Source organism: Arvicanthis niloticus, chromosome 19, assembly GCF_011762505.2.
Source record: "Arvicanthis niloticus isolate mArvNil1 chromosome 19, mArvNil1.pat.X, whole genome shotgun sequence".
NCBI classification, from domain to species: Eukaryota; Metazoa; Chordata; class Mammalia; order Rodentia; family Muridae; genus Arvicanthis; species Arvicanthis niloticus.
Genome location: NC_047676.1, coordinates 4286808 through 4305323, shown reverse-complemented (window position 1 = coordinate 4305323; position 18516 = coordinate 4286808). Strand labels below are relative to the sequence as shown.

At 47.4% G+C, this 18516-nt stretch overlaps 1 protein-coding gene across 1 annotated transcript in view; it reads right to left on the bottom strand.

Annotated features, from left to right (window-relative positions):
* The window catches only part of Ice1 (interactor of little elongation complex ELL subunit 1), a 44467-nt gene that overhangs the window by 2728 nt on the left and 23223 nt on the right, over positions 1 to 18516 (bottom strand). Inside the window, exons 12-18 of the mRNA XM_034523334.2 lie at positions 16973 to 17409; positions 10328 to 15085; positions 9191 to 9359; positions 6870 to 7030; positions 4292 to 4482; positions 3044 to 3150; positions 964 to 1062 (exon numbers count right to left, since the gene is read on the bottom strand). Of these exons, the coding sequence (XP_034379225.1) occupies positions 964 to 1062; positions 3044 to 3150; positions 4292 to 4482; positions 6870 to 7030; positions 9191 to 9359; positions 10328 to 15085; positions 16973 to 17409 (5922 nt within the window). The remainder of the gene's footprint in view (positions 1 to 963; positions 1063 to 3043; positions 3151 to 4291; positions 4483 to 6869; positions 7031 to 9190; positions 9360 to 10327; positions 15086 to 16972; positions 17410 to 18516) is intronic.

Genomic DNA, 18516 nt, shown 5'->3' with positions numbered 1-18516 from the left:
GAGTGTCCCATATGCACATGAGGAAAGTGTCTTTCCACCTCCAGGGAGCAAGGCGGCGAGTGTACTAAGATGGGGAGTGTCCCATATGCAGGGCTTTTCTGTTACACCCATGACAGCAACACAGTCCAGGCTGCACATGTTAGTGAGACAACTCACCAGCTATGACCCTGGCTACTTTTTATGTCAAGTAGTATCCAAACTGTCATCAAGAGCATTCTCCTAAGGAGGCAATGAACACTGCCTTAGCAGCAGGACAGTGTCTTAGAGAAAGCACGGAGAGCTGCTACTCATCTGCCTGGCACATCAGGCCTGCCACCACAGCTGAAGACAAAGGCCTGCTGCTAGGATCAGCTCAGGGCCACCGGAGTTTAAGCTGTCCATTTGCATGTCTAGTGCAAAGCTGTTTAACTACATTATACATTCACTGCTCAATATTCAAAAGAGAAACCAGACTCATCACTCTAAGGGTTACCCGCAAAAATAAGACATTAAACTACATGCCATGAAATCCATAATGGTTGACACAAGGGCCAGCTCTGCCTCAGGACAGCACCTCAGGCTGTGGTGCCGGTTCTCACTGAGGACACAGCCCAGGAGGCAGCCTCATGGGCATCTTCTCAATTGTGGTTTCCTCTTCTCAGATGACTGCAGTTTGTGTCAAGTTGACACAAAACTAGCTAGCACACTGCCTACCTAAGAAAGCAGCAGGTACTCTGTGCTTACACATGCAAGGGTGAGAGGTGGTAAGGCATTCCCAGAATGCTTCCCGAATGACAAGGCACCAGCCCAGGAGCAGAGTTCCCTTTTTTGAGGAAGTACTGCTCAACAGAGCAAACTGACTCTTGAAGAAACAAACATCACAAAAGGCCAAAAGCACACGATCATAAGTTGGAGGGGCACTGACTCATGTCCTCAGGACATGCAGGGAGAACAGTTCTAGGGTAGTGAAAGCCACAGTCTTACCTTCATCCTGAGCGTGTTGTATGAACATACCAATGACTGAGCTGATATTCTTCACAGCAGTTGGAAATCCCTCCTTCAACCCCAACTGGCCCAATCGACCTGGAGAAACAAAACACACCAAAGTAGAGTTCAATAAATGCTGGCTAATATTTCCTGGAAACTGTAATGCATGTTTTGTTTTGTTATTTTTTCCCCATTTCCCACCATACATGGTGTAGTTTATGCCTGAAGACCAGTAGTACAGTGGGAGCTGCCACTCAGTGACAGTGGAGGCCACAGGGCTCACAGCACGACGGGATGTACCCTGCCACTCAGGTGCCACTCACCTCCTGTCACCGATGTGTAAGCACACACACATGCCGCTCTCTACGCACCACTGTGCTAGCTAGTCTGATGTCAACTTGATATAGGCTAAAGTCCATGAGAAGAAGGAACTGCAACTGAGAAAATACCTCCATAAGATCAGGCTATGGGCAAGCCTATAGGGCACTTTCTTAATTAGTGATTGCTATGAGAGGGCCTAGTCCATTGTGGGCAGTGCCAGCCATGGGCTGCTGGTCCTGGGCTCTCTAAGAAAGCAGGCTGAGCGAGCCAGTAAGCAGTATTCCTCCACAGCGTCCACATCAGTTCCTACCTCCAGGTTCTTGTCCTGACTTCCTCTGATGATAATCTGTGATGTGGAATCACGAGCAAACAGATCCTTTCCTTCCCAAGTTGCTTTGGCCACAGTGTTTCATCACTAACTAAATGATGCAACCCTAACTAGACAGGTAGAAATGCAGAAATGAAATTTAAGTTACCACAGGCAAAATGTACATAGGTAAATTTACCAGGTTAACAGAGAAGCCTGTGGTCTCACCAACAGACTGTGGTGACAGAGCAGCAGCCACAGAAGGGAGCACAGGGCTTCCTGCACACTCTGATCAACCACAGCGGCTTCTCACTGGGTGAGGAGATGATTCTTCCTGGGTGGCATGGCGCTAACTCCAACCTCACTAAGGATTCTGCTTGACAGACAAGGCACAGCTCTCAGTTTTCATCCACCCTGGAGTGGCACACGCACACGTGAACCACTGCAGGTGAACACTGCAGATCACAAAACTGAAAGTAGGCAAACGAATTTTTCACCATGGAAGCTAGACTAGTGGACTTCAGGTTTCACAGGTAACTTTAAAAACTGACTTCTTTAACAGCAAGACTTCACTTCAGGGAAAACCAGGTGGACTATCTACAAATATTCAAAATGGTTCCTGAAACACTCACTTTCATTGATTATATTCCACACATACACACGCATGCTAGCCGATGCTTAGTGTGCCAGCACAGGCCCCCTGGACTATCTTCTTCCTGCTCTAAGACAGGGACAGCCTCTGACCAAGGAACTTAGCCCAGAAGCCCGAGACAACCCCCAGACTGTATGGGACCTCACACCTATGCCTCTAGCTTTGATTTGGCTATCATGAATGCCTAGTCTTTGGCCAACTCATCAGGTAACACACAACGCCATGCACGTTTGGACTTATTTCTCATGAAGGCACATACCCACTCAGACTCAAGCTTTTGTCTTATACATTCTAAGCATAGCATCACCAATTAGTGTATACAGTTAACGAAGAAGAAGAAGAAGCAGATTTGTAGATACAGTGACAATCAGCAGGGCCATTGTATTTCCCACTATGCATTTACAAGGTTTACTCATATAGCCTGTTCCCAAATGCCAACATGATCTCCAATAGTGTTGTCTATGAGCTTTAAATCAGTGAAACCCAAGGGGCTCTTTGAAGAAACCACCTTTTTCAAGAAAACAGCTAATAGGAAGGTATTTAATTTGTGGTTCCCAGGGATTAACTGGAAACCCTCATTAGCGGTTAGGATTAAACGAAAGCCTCTTTACCGGCTTCGTTTAGTGACTCTGCCCACTTGTCATCTTGCTGGCCATGATGACATTTTAAACACTGAATAACTTGTGAACCTTTCTGTGTATGTGTCAACACCACACCTAGAATGTCCCAGATGGCCAGAGCACGGAGATCAGAAAGCAGTAAGGGAAGAGTAAGGTGGTGCTGCAGCCCAGACTTACCAATCAGTCTCAGCACAGACGCTACAATGACATCAGGGGTGTACGCGATGTTCGAATGTCCTTTCCTGTATTTGATCCACTTATCCATCACAGGCCACAGCTCTTTACTAGAAAACAGCATAACAAGATACATGCCCATCACCGTGCAGACAGTACTAGGTGCGTGCCCATCTCCATGATACGTGCCACAGTACTGCTTTATAGGATCTGGCTTTGCTTTCCAGCTCCTCCACCCCCTTCTGTTTCGTGGTGAGAGAATGGTGCTTTTACTGCCACTGAAAGGGTCCTGGGCAAAGTACTCTGACATGTGCCAGCTCTAGTCCTGCCTGCCACTGAGAAAGAGCGGCCCTGTCTCCCTGAACTCAGGGGAATCCACCCCAATCCTGCATCCTTATAGATCAGGCACTACACAGACACTCGCCCTGCCATTTCCTTATGCAGGACTGACTGTGGGCGCTTTTCTATGTGTAATGCAAGGACCTCCTCACAGACAAGCACCTTGACACAGACCTCATTCTAGAAATGGCCCTAGTCTCATTTCTCAAGTGTCAGATCCAGGTGTCTGTCATTCCTGGAATCAGGCCAGTGGGAAAAACAAGACTCATGCACAGATAGCTTGACTCTCACAGAAACCTTCAAGCATTTCAAAGACACAAGTCACCAGCTGTGTGGAAGTGGTTTAACATCAGATCTTGTCTTAAACCAGGCTTTCTCAGCCAGAGTTCCAAAGCAATTTCTTTATTCGAGGGTCAGTCTTCTCTACTCTCTTAAGGGATGGCACATAGCTGATGCCAGAAGCACAGACAAGCAGAGAAAACTAATTAAATTCAAAGCTGTCAGCAACCCCAGGCCCCAGCAGGCCTCACTCTCTCTTGCACAGAGAAGCTGACTGGTAATCCATACACATTTGTCCTTCTGGCTCTGGCTTGTCAGTACATGAAGGTGACCAGCACAGCACTTGGTGAGCTGCCCTGTGTGGCTGCATCTGAGGACAGAAAGGAACAGAAGACCCTCATGCTCCTGTTACTTCCTTGGGGAGACACTAACAGGGCAGTGAAAGTAGTTTACAGCATGTAGAAAGACAAAGCTGAAGCTTTTAATAGCGACTTGGACGTGTTCAGGATGCTTCGTTAGCTCTTATAAAAACTGAAAGTTACCTGTACTTCAAGTGCCTTGGTAAGACAGAAGGACTAGTCAGCCCACACTTCAGCATTAGCAGGCTACCTTCTCTTAGAGCAGCATCCTTACCTTATGATGTTGTCATGCGTCCAAATCCACCTCTGGTGGCAGCAGAGGAGATCGATGGCAAATATGTACTCCCAGATGTTTGCACTTAGGTCTTCACCAAACTCCTCACTCGACTGAAATTCTGTTTTGGGGCACAGCTGAATGGTCAGAAGCAGCTTAGAAACTACAATTCCGACATCTATAGGAGCATTCTAGAAAAGAAAAATAATCACAGTTTTAAAAAGTAACATCTTAGGTGTTAGAATCTGAGACTGTAGCAAGCATCTGGTGGACTGCCATTTACCCTATGAGTAACTTTGAAGCTGCCTGAGTTTGAACTAGGAACTGTACAAACAAAAGTACTGTGTCCCTGCCTGTGGGGCGGTGAACTGAGATTAGAAGACCTGGAAGAGAGAACTGGGGGGCAAGGGTACGCAAGTTTGAAAGTTTGATTAAGCTGTTAAATTTTATTTTTTTTACACGGGGTTATATACACTAGCAGGATATGGGGAGGGGGATGACATACTTTTTTGTTTGTTTTGGGGGAGTGCAGGTGTTTTTAGGGGGAGTTCAGATGTTTTTTAGAACAAGATATTGGCTAGGTGAAAAGTTTACAGAAGAAGCAGGGCAGAACAGGTCACCATGTACCTGTTCATAAGATTTATTGGTCATTTGTTTTTATTTAAGTTAGTACTTTTTTACCAAAGCTACCCGTTCATAAGATTGATTGTTTATTTGTTTTGATTTAGGCTAACACTTTTTCACCAAGGCTACCAGTCTACAAGATTTATAGCTATCTGTTCTAGAGTTAGTACTTTCCCATAGAGGCAATGACTTTGTGTCGGTAGGCACATATGGCTGACTTAGGCCATTAATGTTTAAGCAAGGTCGCTCCCAACAGTACTGAAGCCATAATCAGTACCACACAAAGAGCTGGCTGCAATCTAGACAGAAGCACAAACTACATTTGGTACAACCAGAGATTGAGGTTATAAAATGTAGTTACAATTTAACAATAGACTAACCCTTAAAATTCTATAAATTCTGCCTTCTGCAAATATTGATCAATCTACCAGAGAATAATGCCTAGCTTCCTTTACTTTTGAGAACATTCTATGCTTTGTGTACTCATCTATGCCAGCGGCTTAAGTACTTCTCTTCCCTGCCAAGTAGTAAATCACAAGGACACACTGACTGAAGGGCAGCTCACCTCTACAGAGCACAACTAGACTGTACCTAGTTCTGCTTCTATGAACATTCACACAGGCCTTTTTTTTTTTTTTTAAAGCTTCCTTTGAGAAAGACCTGGTGTGGGACTACAGGGTACTGTGTGCAACTACCACAGGCTGAGTTGCTCAGCATCCCATCAGCACTACAAGCAGGTCCTAGGGCAAACAGGCTCAGAGCAAAAGGAAAGCCTGAGCTTGGAAATTTGCATAAGCTACCCATAAGCTACCGACAGATTCTCAGGTTTCCATAAAGGTGTACATCTTCTTGGAGAAGTCAGTAACTTTGCAAGCTTAGAAGATGCAAAAACAAATTCAAACATATCTAGTGACTCCTTGGGAAAAGACTGAACATGCAAGAGTCTCTAGAAATACTGATTTTGTAAGACACTGGGATTCCCAGTCTAGGCTGAGGTTATGGTTAAAGTATCAGGACTTAGCATATGAATTAAAATGTCTGGGAGACAGACTTCATTGTGAAAGCAAACATTCAGTACAGCTCATAGTCCATATTGTCAACTTGACCTTTAACATTCAAAAGTTAAGGGGTCAAGAAGACTCTACTTGTTAGATCTGAAGGTGTAGTTTGAAGTGCTTCTGAGGTATGTATTATTTATCATCAATTAAAACACTGATAACTAAAGTTTATAAAAACTGCTTGTTTAGAAGATAGAGTATATTGTATGTGCACCAGCATGACATTAATCAACGGGCAGTGAACAGCCTACTTCTTAACTGTTACCCAATTTATGAATGGAACAAGACTCGGAGCACTGCAGATTCAGATCAGGAGCTTCAATGTTCAAGTCCACAAAAGTATTTCAAGCTTGGGGAAAAAAACCCAAAACCCAAAAACCAACCCAACTCTGAATCTCAAACATTTCCGTAAAAGCATTTTATATAAGGGATGTTACCTCAGGATAAGGACAGCAAGGACATGTGCAGTTTGGGGTGTCTGCTGGCTGCACCCAGAGCTCGTCATGCAGCCCACCTCCATGCCTTCTGTTTGTGCTGGGATAAAGCTAAAAGACACTGCAGACCCAGCAAGTGCTGTGCCAATCTCCACTCTCAGAGGTGGACAAACGAGGGGACAATAGAGATTTTGTTTGAGACCTGATGAACTGAGTTTGATTTCCAGAACCATGAGTGGGAGGAGAGAACAGACCCGACGGTTGTTCTCCGATGTCCACAAGTACACTGAGCACATGTGCGTGTACAGGCACAGCATCATAAATACAAAATAAGCAAATAAATAAGTACCATTTTAAAACATGTAAGAACCATGACAAAAGGGAAGACAATACAAAGCTACACAGTAACACCCATGCTTATCCTACAATACTGCTGAAAGAAAGAAAAAAAACAAAGTGCACCTTTTCCCAGCTCAGGAAAGCTCTCAAACAATTCAGAACCTCTCCTCTGGCACGCTGCCTGGCAACCAGCTGCATTGCTTCACTGATGGCTGACTGGGAGAGAAATACTTCACGCCACATGTTGGCAATGAACAGAGTCAATTTCTCAGATTCTGGAAAATCTGTGAGAAAGAGGGATGAAAAGAGCCTTTATGTATGTCTCACCTAGGCAACTGATCTAAAAGGAGACACCGATTTTACCTCACAGGGGACTACAAGGCACCAGCAGCTGACAGGGTTGTGAGTCGACAGCCAACAGGGCTCTGGTCTTCAATGTTTCAAAACCCTTTCTCCCTCCATCTTTAGTCCCTTTGTAAATTGTCTTTTGTTTTGAGACAGGTCTCATTCTGTACTCTCCCAAATCCTGGGATTCTGGGAGCAGCGACCACGTCTGGCTTGGCACAGTGTTCGATTTTAAACTTTGTACAAAAGAAAAAAATGTAGTATGAACAGGTGGCATCAAAGGGACCCATCAAAGGACAGGAAGTTAAAACACCTTGCTTCCAAATTTCTTCAGGCATAGAATTTTCCCATTTGATATACATTATGACAAGACAATTCAATTCATCTCCACACAGACATTAACTACTTGTCGAGTAACTGGACTGTACATTGGAAAGTGGATATTTAAATAGTCTGAGGCAGGACTTGAGAAGCTCTCCCTGTCAGGTGAGGAATGTGGATCAGACCTAGGAGGGGGCATGTGGAAATGCTAGGACAGGACAAACCCTCACGACAACTGCACTGGAAAACTGTTTTTGTTTATAATATTAAGACATAATACATGCTGAGAAATTCCAATCCTAGGTACATATCCAACATAAATGGAAACATCCTTACAGACTTAAGAACAGGTGTTTGTGATGTCATAATTCATTCAAGCCTAGAGTTGGAAAGAAAGAAGTGAACACAGGGCAGCACACTTTTACCTGTTGAATAACTGAATATGACTGTGCCAAGCATCAAGCTCCTCATGCAGACAGCACCATGAATACATCTCAGAAGTTAGGTTGAATATGTCATATGGATATAGAGAGTACACGATTCCTAGAGTACACTAAAGCCGACATACCTACTGATTTGTAGTGACAGCAAACAGATTTGGGGTTCTCCATCTGGGGATGAGGTGCTCACTGAGAGTATGTTATTGTTTGCAAAGTTACTATGTTCTAAAAGCTTTGTCCTATTTGCACTGAAGGCATACCTGTTTAGAACTTTCTTGCTATACTCGGACTGTGATTAACAGGGTGGGTAGGTCCGAGTTCAAGCTTGATACACTATTGCTGTGTACACCTGTTCTGATGCCTGCTTCCTGCTGTGCACTTCTACATGCCCCACATGGCACATGCCACAAAGTCAACAGGAGACTGTGAGACAGGAAATGATTAAGGACTTATGAAGCCATAGAGTGAACATGCACAATCCCCTGTAAGAACAGGCATGCAGTCTGAGTAAGCCCACGAGTGAGTTAGAACAAGAAATGCATGGACTTGGCTGAGTCGCACTCCTGCCCCGCTGCCTGTCTCTGTGTCCCTACATTGCCAGCGTTCAGCCCTTTCACGGTCACACAGCATGCATCCCATGATGGGTGACTGAACAGGTCAGTGAGTAGCAACAGTGTGGGCTCACTGACAGACTCTGATGCAGCACTGTGCCACATGAGTCCCTGCTGTCACAAAGCAGTCTCATTTGGATCCACAGCTGAGACTGAGGAAGTCTCAGGAAAGGGATCAGGTAAGTGGGGACAGCCCTGCTCCTCTGCCTGCTTCTCATGAGTGAGGTACAAAGTCCATCTTACAATCACTGCCATTTAGCCAGAGGCGCAGCAATGGAGAGCCACTGTACAGGGATCCCCAGTCTGCAACCCAGGGACAGAGGAAATATACAGTGGGCAACATGAAACAATCTATACAAATACGTGTGCCAACGCCAGGAAGTCTAAACAGTCTACACAAACACAAGTACATGTGCCACTGTAAGTCAAGATGAGTAAAGTATGTTGAAACCAGCATGACTAGGTGTATCACCTGTCTTTATGATAACCAGCATGACTAGGTGTATCACCTGTCTTTATGATAACCAGCATGACTAGGTGTATCACCTGTCTTTATGACAGACCAAAACTTGTTCTTTAAGACAGGATCTCTAGACCATGCTAGCTTCAAGCTGACGAGACTAAACGACTATTTTAAAGATTCAACCAGCTGAAAGAGAGAAGCAAGTGTATGGTGAGCCTGCAGCAGTGGATGTTCACACAGCAGTGCTGTGCCCTGAACACACACCTTCCTTCAGAAGGCTGTAACAGAACAAACGAGCTCTTTCCAAGTCTCCAAGTTGCCGACAAATGCCCACGTACACTCTGCACAGTGCATGGATGTAACTATGATCCAGAGATGTCTTCTGAATCTTTAGCTCTGAGAGAATAGAGCGAAGTAAGTATTCTCCTAAATGCTAGATTGGGAAAAAGATAAAACAATTATTAGTGATAACTAATAATAATAAGAAGAACCAATCCTAATTGCTATCTATCAGACAAATAAAACTTTTATAGCACCAGAAGGTAGGCCACAGTAACTGGTAACAACTTGCCTAGCATGCTAACAGAGGTGAGAGAATGCCCTCTGACTGACCTCTTGACAAGATCAAACTATAGATACCACAGCAAGTCTGTAAATCCACCTACTGGCCTATGATGACGTGGTCACCATTCAAATAAATTCTCATTTGTTCTTCCTGCTGAGAGTCTACATGTGCAAATCCCTATATATGTACATGACACTCAGGCTAATTGTATCCCCATTTATGTTTATTCTATTGTTTAGATGAAGTGCTATTTCCCTTCCCCTGAAAGAGAATTGTATCACTGAATATGTGACAGCTATTCCTACAGAAGACAGTCTCTCAGACACTTCAGCCTCTTAGGCTTTCTGAGAGGCATCAATCAAGGACAGTTATTGCAAAAGGAGACTCTTGCTGTAACACTGGACACTGAAGGGTGAGTCAGCAGGCACCGCAGTCACCTGACAAGGAGCTGAGGGATGCTTAGCACACATAGCGAGTCCCTAGGAGCTACACAGCTAGTCTGTACAATGCCCTGACACTGTATGAACCACTATCCAGAGAAACGAAAGGCTCCATGTGCTGGCAATGTGGCAAGCTGAAGGAAGTATACTTTAAACTTAAAATGCCAGCAGCACCTGGAAATTCGAGATTCTGTATGAGCTTCCTCCACAATTCTGTGTCAAGCTTCCACTGTCTTCCTGTATTTTTAATCTATAGATGCAGGCTAGAAATACACAGGCTTCAATGTTGACAGGGGTAACCTTCAGTGTCACCTGCACTAGCCAGTCCCTGCTAGACACTCATGCTTAACACATCCAGAGAGAGAAAGAAACAAAGAAAGAATGGCTGCCACGTACCTTGTTTGTTGTGCTGAATTCATAAACAACTTCTTTCTCTTGATCTCTCATGACAGGCTTTTTGGAGATATTTCCCACATACACGTGACTACGGATGACAGGAAGCAGGTCAAAAGAGGACTCGGCAATCTTCCTCAGAGCCCGAGTTATGGCTATATTATATGACTCTGCCATCTCCCTTGGGTTTACACGTAGAAGTGAAGCTGAGCTGGAGACTGGGAGATCAGCTGGCTCTTCCTCAGCTGGACCAACTTCAGCTGGTGGGCTTCCTCCTTGGGGCTCCTTAGGGACTCCTTCCCCAGGGACATCCCTGGAGTCTGGTTCCGGGGACTCGGACTCGTCCAGGCGCAGTCTTTTAGCACTCCTCAGCATGGGGACTGCTAGTGTTCTTTTCCCACCTGCATCACGCTCAACACCCGAATCTTGTGACTTACCTTGGCTACAGTCACCAGCAGAGCTGCCCCCTGTTAGGACAAACGCAGTTGATGTTGAGGTTATAGCTTTGAGTCCTAGGAGAGCACTGACACGCCCTGGCAACACCTTTCCATCCACAGTGGAGCCTCGGGAGAGCTGCATGTTCCCTTTGAGGAGGCTGAGGGTCCGGGCTCTGGCAGACAACTCTGGGTACATGGTGTCAAGGATTTTTACGGAATTCTCCTGAGGCCCACTCACTGAAGCATGGCCTGGTGCACAGGATGGGAGTCGGCCAGGCACAGGAAGTGCGTGCTTTGGTGTGGCAGCACAGAACTGCAGCGGAGAGGACACTATCCTCCCACTAGCCGTTGCTGTGGAAGGGGATGGAGAGGGATCGAGTGGGGAGGCCTGCTGGAGCTCTTCAGGCCATGGAGACAACACAGGAGGCCCCGGAACTTCACACAAGGGGGAAACATGGCCAGCAGGTGAGGGCCTTGAGGACGGACTAGAACTTGGTATCAGAGGAGACAGTGTCCGTGATGTCCTTGGAGGTGTGGCTATTAGTGGGGGGAGCAATGGAGGCAATGGCGGCCCCACTTCTTGCCGGATCTTGCTCAGAGTGTCAGGGGAACAGTTGGTGGGGGTAGACATAGCTGTACCTGCCACAGCGGGCTGAGCATGGCTTCCTGGTGTTTTTGTGTTTGTTCTTTCCCCTGATACGGGCTGAAGGTCCTCACTAAGATGCACCTCCCCTCTGCTGAGTCCTGGTGTCTCTGTATCTGTTCTTTCCCCTGATACGGGCTGAAGGTCCTCACTAAGATGCACCTCCCCTCTGCCGAGTCCTGGTGTCTTTGCTAGCTTGCTTGCTTGATCTTTGTTGGAAACCTTTGATCGAGACTTATTTTTACCAAGTGGCTCTAATTTCCAGTTATAGTATGTGTGATCAGATGCAACTTTCTCGGTCTCAAGTGTCTGGTCATATATCTGAGAACGAATCCAGATGCTAGGTTTCACAGGTCTGTTCCGAAGACGACTCTTATCAAAGTTGGCACTCTGACCATTGCTGGCAGCATCCTCTTGGGCGCCAGAGAGATCACCACCACATGGAGGCTCTTGAGGTAGAGGGCCAGAAGGACTGGCTTCTGGGGACTTCTCCAAAGAACCGTCATGTAGGCCTCCCTGATCCTGGGAGGGAGCAGCATCCCCAAGAGTTTCACACAGAACTACTTGTTCCATGCCAGGGGAGATGGCCACACCGCTGATGATAGTCCAGTTGTCTCCCTTTTCGATCACGAGGTCTTGATCCTTATTTATAAGTACACTTATAACTTCGGAGGTCACTGCAGAGATCTGGTAGCGAAATGCCGTCTCTGCCACACAATCAGAACTCTCCTCTAACCTTGGTGGGGCTGGAGAGTCAGAACTCAGAGTCAACAGCTCCTCTGGTTCTGCCAGGCCCTCTTCCCCAGTGCTGAGGCATCCCTCAGAACTGGGCTCATCCTCATATCTGCTCTGAATGTGCTCAGGGTCGGACCTGCTACTTAGTGGGGAGCTGCCTCCACCATCCGCAGCTGGAGGTTCAGGTAATTCAGCAGTGTGGGGTATGGGGCTGGATGTTTCCTCAGGCAGAGCGTTTTCTGTCAGATCTTCAGCTGCCTGGCTGTGATGCGAGTTTACTAGCAATACGTGTTCAGTATCCTTCCCACTGCAGTCTACAGGGTTTGTATGAAGTTCTTCCCCCGTCTTGGTGAGAACATCAGATGGCAATTCCAGAGGACACGGAGTGTGTTGGCATGATTTCCTGCCACGACAGTCATCTCCCTCTGACTCAGCCCACTCTTCCGAGGCTCTGAGTAGTTCTTCTTCACAGAACCTCTTCCCACATTTCTTTCTGGATATTTCACTTTGCCTTAACTCTTTGTTCATTTCTTCATTTACGGTTCCTTTGCTAGAACATTCTGAAACAGAGGCCCTTGAACTATAATCCCTTAACTGACAACTTTCAAGAACCATAACCACCTCTGATGTAGAAAGCTTGTCTATGTAAAGAAAAGTGCTTAAGTTACATTCTCTTAGTGCGGAGGTCAGATCACCTACATCTGAGGGGTGCCCTGCCTCACCCACCGCAGCCTCTGGGTTCCCCGGGGATCTACGTGAGTCTCCCGCGGCTTCCTGCTGTCTGCGCCCCAGCACAGCTTCAGCTTCCTGCTCTCCTTCACTGCCACTAACAGCCTCATCCTCCATTTCCGTGTCTTCCCCTCCCCGCTCTCTGATGCCTGTGTAGCAATAGGAAGCCCCAGGGAGACTACTTTGAGAGGTCCCTTGCGTCTCCTCATCTGCATGGCCAAGGCCTGCAGGGCAAACAGGGCTGGTGGGCACCCGAGCTCTGAGAGGAGCCCTGCTTGGCACTCTGTGAGGCGCGCTGGCACTCTGTGGAGCATGATGAGAATCTCTGGCAACCACAGGGGCTTCAGGGTTTGCCTGCGGTTGGGGTCCATGGGGCATCTGTTCAGCAGGGAAGACTTCTGATGTCACCCCAGATGGAAGCCCACTGGCACCTGACTGTGTGGTTTTGGGAGACTTCCTGGGCTTCTGCAGCAAGTGTTCATTCATGACAGACTGGAAGAGGTTGTCTTCAGAGGAGAAAGGTAACTTACGATCTGTGGAACAACTAAAATTCTCTGTGAGCAAGGAGCCACTTAGAGAATCACAACTAGGTTTTTGCCAAGACACAGAAACTTCTGGAGAAGGGGCTTCTTCATCAGCTACCTGCTCAGGGATCTGTGCTATGAGGTCTCCATCTCTAACACAGGCTGCTCCTGATGGCGGAAGACCTTTCTCCTTGCCACCATTTACAGCAGGACTCAGTGTGCTCCCACGTGGCCGCCAGGGCTCCAGGCTGCTACTCAGCACCCTCTTGGGTCTTGCCTGCTTTGTTATGACGGACACTTGGTTTGGGAGTAAAGCAGCAGCTGCCTTAAATTCCAGAGGGATGGTACTTTTTCCAGGAGGTCCAAGCATAGCTGTCCGCCTGCTGTTCTGTGAGGCTGGTGCAGCCTTCTCTAGCTGAAGCCTGGTCCTCTGCTGGTATTCCGAGGTGGCTCTGGGGCTGCCCCCACTACCTCGCCTTAGGACATCACTGCGGTGCCATGAGGTACTGTCAGTAGACCCAGGGCTCCTTCTGGTGAAGCCAGGTGGCGAACGTGCCAATGAGGTCCAGTCTGACTTAGGCAGTATGAGTGGAGTGCCTCGCCCTCGGCCTCCACACTGTCCTCCTCCTGTTGACTTCTGAAATCCTGGCTGGGGAAGTGAGTGTTCCTTCACTGTGCTTTTTAAAGTGCTGAAGGACTCCAGGCCCCTGCTCTTCCAGTCACTAAAGGCAGATGTTCCTAATTTTGACTTTGGACTCAAAGTAGACAAGCTATTCTCTGGGTCACTTTCTTTTGGAAAACATGCTGTTGGCTCAGACCGCAGAAGAAATGGGTTTGAAGTTCTAGTTGGTGACTTTTGTTCTGTGCAGGTGACGTCTGCTGGAGTGTCTACACTGACACACCCTAGCCATGAAGTCTGGCGGTTACTACAGACAGACACTGGTACCGAGGTAGCAGAGGAAGAGGAAGGAAGACTAGCTGAACGCTCGCGACCTGCTGCAGCTGCACACAAGCCTGACTGTGGAGTGGACTCCTGCGCATCTCTTTCCCTTCTCTGAAAATGGCCAGAACCTGTCACACAGTGCGGCTTGGAAGCAAAGCCATCAGTGAGTGTCCGCTTAGAAAATTCTGACTGGGATGGGCACAAAGTTTTTGACGGCAGGGTTTTTCCTTCAGAGTCTGTAAGTTCACTGAGCGTCCTCTTGCCAAGGGAAGAATAACAAATCTCCGATTCCCCAGCTCCAGCTTCCTTCTTTCGTGCTGGGCCTCTGGATGCCATCTCCGGCCACAGTCTCCTGTTCTGCTTCAGCAGCCCTTTCCCAACTTGCACAGACTTATCTACCTCCCTGGCCTCCACCTTTCTCTCTGCCTCTTCTACAGAGTCGCCTCTGTCCCTCACAAATTCAGATGATGCTGTCCAATGCCTTGCTCGAGCTAGAGAAGATGTGGCTGAGGGCTCTCCCAGTGCTGTTCTTCCAGTGTCAAATCCAAGATGTGTCAGTGTGTTTACAGCCTGGACAGCTTCCAGTGACCAGGGCTTTTCCACAAGTGTGTCACTCCTTTTAATTTTTTCAAGCAAATCAAAATAACCCCGTGACCCTGCTGTGTAATCTTCCAAAGCAGATTCCATAGAGTCTCTAGGTGGGACAGAATCACTATCGCTGGAATCCGTGAACTCTCCAGAGAAGGATTCCTGAAAGTCACACAAAGCACACAGACACTGTCAGCACAACTAAGCACATTTAACAGAGCGGCTGCTTCTAGGAGAAACTCAACGCCACACCTGTGAGGGGTGGGCCAGGCTCTATCCAACTCTTAAGAAGCCAGGACCTATAAACAAGGCCCACCCCAGTCCCACTCTACAGAACACTCAGGCTGGGTCTGTCCTTTCAGCTCTCATGCGTCCCTAGTCCTGGGTTCTGTTAAAGAAGAGACTGTATATTGAGGTTTACTGGTTTCTGGCTCCATCACCCTTTGGTTCCTCTCTTTGCTAGTCTCATGCTGAGCCTAGCTCCTGAGCCATGTTATTATTTTGCAGACTGCATAGATACAGAAACTCTTCTCCAGCCGTTGGCAAGTCACCTTTGCTCTAAAACCCCTCCTACATGCTCACCTAGTGGCTCCCACTTGGGTTATGTCATCAACCCTGTCCTTTATATGCATACGGGAAGGGTGAGCTCACATGCTGGAACCTAACTATCCACATGTAAACACCCCTACTTGTCAATGCTTGAGGTCAGAGGACATCTCTCTTGGCCTTCCCCTACACTCCCCCCGTCTTTCTCCCCTGCCTCTACTTATTTGCTGGTAGTTGCCAAGGACTCCGGCTGGATCCTCACCTTTTCCATGTTCTTACTGAATGGATGGTCATCCCATTCTTACTGAATGTGATGACCACAGCTCCATGGCTCTGCTTTACACAGCCAGACTCAAGTGTCTACACCCTGCTCATTCCCATGGCAGGCACCACATGTTAACTTTAGATGAGACAAAGCACAGGTAGGAATCAGTCCGAAACCCGGTGGGAATTTATACAGCTCCCAAGGGGGCTCTGACTCCATCTCCCCTAAAGACCACAATGAAAACGTTATCAAGTACCACTCCATGAGTCACTTTTTAAACTAGACCAGCCTCTGGCCCCAATGCCACAACCTGTGCCCAGATATTAGGACCAGCATTCCTCCTCCTCCTGAACTGTTGATGTGTTCCTGTTCACACTGTGACTAAACAGAAACCTTCTTACGAAAATCTGTCACAGCCCTTGCCTTTGGAGTCAAAGATTCCCCATCTCCCTAATAACACAGTTGAGTTCCTTAGGAAGACTCGCATGGTCCTTCCAGAAGTTGCCCACAGGAAGATCCCCCAAGCCCCATCAGCCTTGGGTTGAACACTGCTATAGAGCGGCTTGTCTCCTGGAACCATGCACTCCTCACAGCTTTCTGTCAAGGGCTCATTTCCCACCAGCCTCTCCTCGGCAGAGCTCTGTAGTCTGAGGCAGAGAGTGCCTGCAGCCAGCAGAGCTCTCTCCAAGCTGAGGCGCTCCATGCTGGGTCCTCCGCTCACACCCCAGTCCAACCCTGCATCCTCCATCACCTCTGAACTCGCAGTACCTGACTAGGTGTCTGGAATAGAAGTGCATGTCAAGTCTCCTTAGGGGAGCAAACAGTATGTAAACATTTGAAGATAGACCCAAGGCTGGAATGCTCCTGGGTGAGGGTCAAGAATGTTAGACATGGAGATTTTTCTGTCTCTAGAAACACCCCATGTCTGCAAGAATATGCTTCATTCTCTCCATATTTATCTCATGCTATGCACTAGCAATACAAATAAATGCCACCTTTCTACATAAAAACTGTAATTAAAGAAAAATAAAATGCAGCTCTAAGGCAGAGTGAAGAAAATCACAGCACACGTGTTGATCCAAAGGCTCCTGGCACAGCTTCTTATTTCCTTGTTACTGCACAGTAACTGTAAACTGGCTAAGATGATCAGTTCTCCTGAGTACACTAACACCTTTGAAACACCCTGAACAAAGGACAAGCACATCCTAATGGAATTAAAATTCAGAAAGCCAACTCACAGGGGCCAGGGAAGACGGTAAAGAGCCTGATGCCATTGGAGGGGGTGAGGGCACTGGAGACAGAAGAGGAGGGGGAAGTTTGAAGAAGTCAATTGCAGCTTGAAGATCATCATCAAAAAAGTGTTCATGGTCATAGACGCTGGTCCTGTTGCTGTCATCAGGCCTCTGCACCGAGACTTCAGGATGCCTCTCCTCATGAAAGACACGCTCAGTGCCCGGGCTTGCCCCACCGGGCAGCTCGTGCTCAGTGCCTGGGCTTGCCCCACCGGGCAGCTCTTCTTCTGCACTCTCAGAGGAAGAGAAGTCACCCTCCATCTCCATGGACAGCTTGGTGAAGAAAGAGCGCATATCTGCAGCTCCGGGAGGGCTGCCTTGCACCGGGAGCAGCTCATCTTGCCCAGAGGCTCTGGGTGCACTGTCTCCTTTGGCAGGTTTTTCTGAACAGGAGAGAAGCAGGCATCACATAGTTAATAATGCCATGGAAACTAACAAATTACATCTTGATGACAGTCAACTTACTAGCACAATTAACCTAAAATGAGTAGACGGCTTTAAGAAAGTCACCAATCAACTTCTAAAGTTATCACAGACTGGGAGAGGGTTGTGGATGGAGTGATCCATTGAGGCACCAGGACTAGCTCACAGCACAGCAGCAGGGACAGAGGCTTTACACATTGGGAGACGCTTTCCGTCAACAACAATCTCATGTACCTTTTCGAGAAAGCCTATGGGTAGGTTTGACATTGGTTGATTTCAGATGACTGTTCAGAAAGATAAAACTGTCGACTCGGCTTGTGGATAGAGATCTCTGTCTCTGTCACCCACTCCCTCCCTAAAACACTGCTAGCATGGTGTGACAAACAGGCAACTATACAACTTTGTGGGGTGAGGGAGCCTTGAGTTTCATGAACTTCAGTTGATAACAATGATTTAGCCTAGAAATATGGATCCCGTGGGGTCACTGCAATCACCAGGTATTTGCACAGGAGCAAGACCTCTTCAGAGAAATGGGATTGTGCCAGTGGTACAGAAAGTCAAGGAACAGGGAAGTGCCTAGGCAGGACAAGCATGTCTGAGGCACACGGGAGCTGCTCTGGGGCAGCTTCTAGTAAGTATGAACTTGCAACGTGCTGGAAAGAGCAGAGCTCCACTGACAGAAGCAGCAGACAACGGCATGAACAGTGGAGAGGGGAGCATGGGACTGCAGTGCGCTGGGAAGCAGGAGAGCTACCCTGACATGAGACAGAGCAGCGGAGAGGACAGGGGCAGCCTTCCTTACGTAAGAGTTCCTGGAACTAAATGCAGAAGGAATTAGATAAAAACAAAACAAAATCCTTCCCTGGGCAAACTGGAAGCAAAGAAAGCAAACGGACGTCGTCCTCAGTGAGTCACAGCGCGTCACACATCCTGTTCTAGTCCTGAGCAGAAATGGAGTCTAGGACTAGATCCAGTGCAGGTGGGAAATGTGCCATCTCCATGAGCCCCACAGTTAGTTAACAGGATTGGGAAGATTTCTGATGGAACCATTCTTGTGTGAAAATAAA